Source organism: Zeus faber (assembly GCF_960531495.2).
Source record: "Zeus faber genome assembly, chromosome: 6".
Classification (NCBI taxonomy): Eukaryota; Metazoa; Chordata; class Actinopteri; order Zeiformes; family Zeidae; genus Zeus; species Zeus faber.
This window is the reverse complement of record NC_137201.1, coordinates 19,445,451-19,452,709: the sequence shown is the minus strand read 5'-3', so window position 1 is coordinate 19,452,709 and position 7,259 is coordinate 19,445,451. Positions and strand designations below refer to the sequence as shown.

Below are 7,259 nucleotides of genomic sequence, written 5' to 3'. Positions count from 1 at the left end.
TATGGCCACAAAACTGAATTTGCTATGACAAAGGGCTTCTAGAGGTATCAGTCCGGGGCATTCCCTACCTCACAGGTGCAGATCTGACAGGGGTCATCGGTCGGATGGAAGCTGTCGCCGGGACCATAGACTTTACCCTCAAATAAGCAGTCTGCTCAAGCATGCACAAATAAAAAAAACACGTAAACGTACACAAAAGCCTTAATTTCCAAGTAGTATTGCAGGTGAGTATATATTTGGTTGAGGGCCTAGGTAAGCATTGGGTAGAAATAGGGAACATTGTGAACTAGATGATTCTATGAACTGTTGTTAGGACAATTTCCTTTAGGTCAGATGGAAAGGTCAGTGATTAGGTAATAATAATAACTGGAATAAATCTAAACATTACTTTTTCATCAGATCAGATTGGTTGTACACCTGTTGCCCATTGGTTGGTCTAACGAGCAACAGGTAAAACCCCCATCCCCACACACACTCAGGAGAGGAGCCCTTGTCACGACACGTGTCTATCTGCTCCCTGGCTTATTCCAACTAGCCCACTCTCTCTGCAATAAACCGGTGTCTACAACCCCATTGTCTGTGCCTCTGTGCCGAAGGTCCCTGAACACGCCACTTGGGTGTCGCGTGGCAGGCGAAACTGCCACAAAGAATTTTCTAGGATTGCTCTCCACAATTAAATATAAAAGTAAGTATAAGTGTCAGCGGTAGTCTTTTGGGTTTTATAACATCAGCAATGTTGACTCTGATGCAGAAGAACTTGCCTTATTGAGAGAAAAATAAATACATGGGTAAGGCTGAAATTAAAACTCCACAAACATTCAAATTTAAGACTATGGAATGACTTTTAAGGCCTAATATTTGACATTCTATGGCTCTTTAAGGACCCTGCTAATAACAAACAGTGAGGTAATTTGTCTCGCCCTCTCACCTGCGCACACGGGGCAGCACTCCCCCGGGACCCTCATGGTGTTGACGCAGGGCGACAGGCAGCGCACCTCGGAGCACGTGGTCACGCCGTCCACGCACAGACAGCTCATGCACGTCGCCGAGTCTGAAAACCAGCTGCTGCCCTCCGGATGCTCCCCCCCTCCGTAGATACAACCTGAGCCGGAGCCGGTCGGCAACCGATCGATCGATTTGATTGATTGATTGATTGGTTGATAATATAGACAGATCAAAAAATAGGCAATAATAATAAAGCAATGGGAAAAAAATTATAGAATGAAAGAAGAAAATGGCAATATATGGAAAATATGGAAATATACAATAAACCCGTTAACTGAAGACAATAAAATGTGACAATACACTAAACCTAATGATAAACAACAAAATATAAAACCTAAACAAATATCAACAGAAAAACTGTAACAAAATAAATAATAAACCGGAAAAATTTGATCATATACCATAACTAATTAAATAAAGCTAGTGCTGAACCAAACAACCAAACAAAATAAACACAAGACTGATAAATGGACAAAAATCAATAGAAAATAAACCTAAATTAAACAGTAACATAATGGCAAAAATAAACAAAAAACTCAAAAACGAGCAGTGAGCATATACCACTGTATCAACAAATTCACATTATGGAAGTTGTGCAATTGTGCAATTGTTTTTGGAGTGTACATACACTATGTTCCCCGGGGTGGAAACAAGAAGCTTATATAGTAATACAACTTCCTGTTTACATGATAAAAAGTTGTGTGATTACCTCTGCAGCGAGGGCAGCAGGCTCCTGGGTCCATCACCTGGTGCATGCACGTCAGCTTGGGGCACTCTGGAGACACACACTGCACCTCGCCCTCCTGGGAACCCCGCCCCCCAAAAGATCCATAAGTGCACAGATAACAGCAGGAAACATAGTTGGTTTTAAAATGAATGTCACTCTGCTGTATCTCTCATAACACTTATTATGACACGTGGACATGCACGTGTATTAAGTATCTAAAGGCCATCAGCAGAAGAACACAGATTGTATGGCATTTTGGGAATAAAGGCGATATTTTGAGAAACAAATGGCAAAATTGTGTGGATGACGTGGTTAGACTATAATTTAATTAGAATGAAATTGGTTTTAATACTAATTATAATACTATCTTCTATAGAAGCACAACATAAAAGCATTAGGACTCGAAAATTGTGAATCTTTTAGAAAAGGAATCACAATAAGCATTTTGACTTACTTGACGTACTACTTCGCCTTTAATCTTAAAATCTCTGCTATTCTTTCTCAAAATTCAAGAGTCATTTTCTAAATGTTGTGTTGATTATTAAAATACACGATGACTTTAATCTCGCTATTTTGAATTTCATCCCTAATATTTATTTCGATTTCCTCTTTTGTAGTAGTCCTTAGGATCTATAGTAGCAGTAGTAGAAGCTACATATTTTTCATGAACACACAGAAACCACTTCTGGAGGGATTTACAGCATGGAGAGCCCATCAGAGTGGAGTGGGTGGAGGGTCACACCTGGCACGTGCACGTGGAGCAGGCGTTCGACGTGTGCGCCCATTTCTGCCCGTCGCTGTACTCCCATCCGTCCAGCATGCACACTGAGAGAGACGGGAAGGAGGCGTAAAATATTGGAAGGATGAGTTTGGGATTTCCCGTTTGTGGGTGAAGGGAATGGTTTCTACATGACATAAAATGACATTACATCATTCCGCAGTATAAGTATATTTGTCATTGGTAATCAGCACAATGTACATCAAAGTCATTATCAGCAAAGCCTTATATAGGAACAATAACCTTGTTTATATATATATATATATATATATACTGTATAAAGTATATTCATAGTCATAAAACAGAAAGAGAATGTGTTCTCAATGATCATTTCTCTAAATAACTAAAGGTTACAAACAAATGAATGTAGAACATTTACCGTATGCCACTCCACCCTAGTGTCTGTCCACTTAAGTCTAAGAAATTGGCCGACCAAAAACACAATATTGAAATATCGTGTATCGTCGACTCACACCCCTAGTTTTTCCCCCGAATAACACAGTTTGACACAGGTGACACTGTACCCGTGCACTGGGGGCAGCACTGCCCGGGCCGGGTGACGGGTCGGGCGCAGGGCGTCGAGGGGCAGAGCAGGGGGACGCAGGTGACGGAGCCCTGGAGGCAGGAGCAGCGCTGGCAGCGGTCGGGGGAGGACGGCGGGGAGAAGGCGTGTCTGTTGGGGTGCACCGCGCCCTCGTACAGACAGGAGTCGCAGGCGGGACAGCAGCCCTCCGACGGGACGGGGTGCGAGCACTGGGAGGGACAGGGACGCTTGTGGCAGGTCACCACCTCGTTCTGAGCGGGGAGCAGGAGAGACGGGGAGGTGAGAGGTCAAAAAGAAGAGGTTGCCACCAGGATGTCCGCAGGTATCACAGAGTTGAATTTAATACTTTTTAAGACCCATTTTTACTGGATTTGAATTAAGTAAGTACTAAGTACATTATATTTGGTACAGGGCAGAAGTCTGTATTCGAAAGAAACGGGGAAGGTTGTGAACAAGATGATTCTATGACTCTATGAACTGTTGTTCTCTGAACAATTTCCATTAAGTCACTATAAATAGACCTAACAGATAATAATAGATCAATTAGGAATTTTAATGAATCTAACCATTACTTTTGTATCTACAGAACATAAGACAGGTGAGTACGACAAATTTCTTGGGATTGCTCTCTACAAGTAGGTAAGACAGGTAAGTATAAAGTGAGTTGGGTTCATCTGGAACAGGAAAGTATAAAGGTAAGTATTAGGCTCGGTGGTAGTTTGAGGGTTTTATAACATCAGAAACGACTCTGATCTGATGCAGAGGAACTTGACTCATTTTGACAAAAGGAAATAAATGGATAAATCAAATAACAGATAAACTGTTTATGTTGAAATGAAGACCTCATGTATTCAAATCTATTACTTTCTATTACAAATCTATAGACTATTTTACGACTACTTCTACTACTACTACTAAATGATTCCAAAAAAACTAAATTAATTTAGAAATGAACTGTAGAATTACTTTAAGAATAAGAGAAGGTCAAAGGTTTCAAAGTATATTTCAAGAATGGACAGAGCATTTGGAGAAAGATGAGAAGTGATATTAAATATGGACCAGGCAGGTGCACGTGGAGCAGGAGTCTCTGAAGGAGGAGCCCGAGCGATGCTCCTGCCCGTCGTGCAGACACGTCCCCGTGCAGAGCGGACAGCATTCGCCTGGCGGGGTCACCGGACGCGTGCACTGGACACTGGGACAGGACACGGGCGCACACACCACGCCCCCGTTCTACACACACACACACACACACACACACACACACACACACACACACACAGCTCAAGAGTATATAGTGTAGTTATTTTCAGTGAAATGCAGAATAGAATATAAAATATATGATGAGAAGTGTGCAAAGTAGCATATGGTCATGTATAATAACAATGACTGTAGCCTTTTTATTAATAACTGTATTATAATTATTATTATAATTATAATTATTATTATTATTATTATTATTATTATTATTACCAGGCAGGAGCAGAGCTGGCAGTGATCTGTCGGGTGTGGGAATCGTTCTCCGTTGAAACAGTCTCGTCCTGTGAAGTGGCAGCCATCACACACGCCGCACGCACAGCCGTCCAACGCCGGATGGGAGCAGGCCACAGCTGGGCATTGCTTCTGAACGCACACCACTTCTCCTGTCTGTGGAAACAACAAAGAAAGAGAGAAAATAAATAAATAAATAAATAAAAATAAAAAAAATATATACAGTATATTTAAGATTTAAATTATGTCAATGTGATGAATGAGTCACATTAAAAATGTTCCAACTCACTGAGCATCTGCAATCCTCACAGCCTCCTTTCCCTCCGGGAAGAACCTGTCCATCGATGTAACTCACGCCTTGGTACTGACAACCTGTACACAAAAGGCACCAAAATATAGAATATCCACAGATATGACCTGGTATCAAAATTCAATAGAGTTATGGCACCGAATTACATCCACAAAAAAGAGAATAAAAGCAGTTTGTGGCCCTCAATAAAACATTTTTATCCTTATTTTTTAACCTGAGTCAATCGTGACCACATTCTTTAGAACCGCGATTGCCCCATTTACTAAATATTGCAACTTGGATATTGCAACAGTCGACTAAAGCTATTCTCTCAAAACCGGACCAATTTAAACGATTTTGATGCTGACTACTGGGGTTACCCCGGACAGTCAAAGAATATGGTTTAGATTAAGAAACACCAGAGTTTTCCTTGAAGTAGTCCATGTCTCTATGGAATTGTCTTTCGCTAATGGATCTTTGAGATTTTATTTTATTTTTAAAGATATTACAAGACCTTCAATTAATTATTTGAGAAAAACTGATGTCAAAGTAGGGCTGGACGATACGGCCAAAAATTTTATCACGGTATGTTTCTTTACATTGATTGATGTCGATAATTACCAGGTTTTACCTGGTATTATTAGGTAATTACCAGATATATTTAATAATAAGAAAAATGCTCGATTTTCAGTTTTAACTGTATTCTCATGCCTTCACACTAAATAAATAAAATAAGATAATAAATACGTAAACAAAAAAAGAGATTTCTCTGCTGTACGATTGGCTGTTCGTGTCCCATGGTTGTTTCTCTGCTGTACAATTGGCTGTTCGTGTCACTTCTTCGTAGGCAGAGGGAAAGCGGACTCAAAAAACGGACTGATCAATTTATCATCGTTATCCTGGAAGATTTTATCGTGAAAATGATCAACATCGCCCAGCCCTATGTCAAAGATTTTGGTATCGGTATCAAACACTTCTAAATGATCCCCGGTCCTACTTCCATATAAACATGTGGCACCGCTCATGGAGCTTTCCTACCTTCGCAGACCGCGCAGCCGCATGGGTTTTTGGCAGGATGTGGGCAGGCGGCCGTGGGGCACTCTCTCTTCACACACAACACAGAGCCTCTCTGTGAGGATGGAGAGGATGAGAGAATCAACATCCTGGAGCTCCGGGAACAATACAAATACCAGACAGGATTTTGTCTATTTGTTTGTTTATGTGAGAGGGAGCGTGTGTGTGTGTTACCTCACATGTGCACTCTGCACAGGGATTACTGGGGTCAGGGATGGACTGCCCGTTGGTGAGGACGACATTGTTGTAGAAACAGCCTGTCAATTCACAGTTACAGTAGTTAACTAGGAAAGAAAAGTGGGCACTATAAATAACACTTGATTTGATTTTTGATCTTGACGGACTATAAATCCTCATTATCATGTCAATCATCTGTACTCGTACGTCTTAAATAAGCTTCAACTACCAGCAGGAAACTCTTCTCCTTTTTTTCCATTTATATTTAAGGACACCTCTGTGTATAGTCATTATGTGTACAACTTCATGGGGGCAGTGGCTCAGGAGGTAGGTGGTAATGAAAAGATTGCTGGTTTGATCCCCGGCTCCTCCTGGTAGCATGCTGATGTGTCCTTGAGCAAGACACTTAATCACCTAACTGCTCTCTGGGCGCCGCTACATCACAGCCCGCTGGTCCTAGATACGTTACTAGGATGGGTGAAATGCATTTTGTTTACTCTGTGCAATGACATTTAATCTAATTTGAAGGACGCAAAGTCGGTGTCCAGGCATTTTTTTCTACGTACGCTCACACTCCCCGCAGCACTGTCCAGGGGGGGTGTATGGGTGGCGGCAGTCGTCGTAGCAGGGCACCTCGGTGCAGACCACGTCTCCCCCCCAGCAGCTGCAGATACCGCAGGGGTTGTCGCCGTCCACGAAATCAGAGCTATCGGGATACTCGTGACCGTTATACGTGCAACCTGCGAAGGCAGAACGAGGGGAAACGCGGGAGAAAGGGAAGAAACAGGAGGGAGAGAAAGAAAGCAAAAAGCACAGTGAAATCATGATATACACCATCCTCTATGGCCAGGAAGTGAGCGAGAAGTTGTGGGGGTGGAGGAGGCGTGTCCCGAAAATTCGTTCTGATGAGAGTACGATTTGTTTAAAAAAGGTGTGGTCGTTTTCTTACTTTTTAAAAAGAAATTGTGACGAAGAGAGACACTAAGAGTACTAATCTACATCATACCCAAGCTGTCCTACCCCAGTGCTGATATTAACCACTAGTTGTCACTGCTGAGCAGCACTTTCTAAATGACGTAGGTGCTACATTATGTGCATCAAGCATGGATATGTACAGGGCCATTCCTTGCTCTAGGCAGACTATACGGTTGCATAGGGCCCCCCGAAGCCACCAGGG

At 42.1% G+C, this 7,259-nt stretch overlaps 1 protein-coding gene across 1 annotated transcript in view; it reads right to left on the bottom strand.

The window, feature by feature from the left end:
- The window catches only part of kcp (kielin cysteine rich BMP regulator), a 29,463-nt gene that overhangs the window by 5,866 nt on the left and 16,338 nt on the right, over positions 1 to 7,259 (bottom strand). The window contains exons 24-34 of the mRNA XM_080001695.1: positions 6,649 to 6,822; positions 6,080 to 6,162; positions 5,870 to 5,960; positions 4,832 to 4,914; positions 4,525 to 4,698; positions 4,114 to 4,284; positions 3,035 to 3,305; positions 2,475 to 2,557; positions 1,715 to 1,808; positions 929 to 1,102; positions 69 to 151 (exon numbers count right to left, since the gene is read on the bottom strand). Of these exons, the coding sequence (XP_079857821.1) occupies positions 69 to 151; positions 929 to 1,102; positions 1,715 to 1,808; positions 2,475 to 2,557; positions 3,035 to 3,305; positions 4,114 to 4,284; positions 4,525 to 4,698; positions 4,832 to 4,914; positions 5,870 to 5,960; positions 6,080 to 6,162; positions 6,649 to 6,822 (1,481 nt within the window). The remainder of the gene's footprint in view (positions 1 to 68; positions 152 to 928; positions 1,103 to 1,714; positions 1,809 to 2,474; positions 2,558 to 3,034; positions 3,306 to 4,113; positions 4,285 to 4,524; positions 4,699 to 4,831; positions 4,915 to 5,869; positions 5,961 to 6,079; positions 6,163 to 6,648; positions 6,823 to 7,259) is intronic.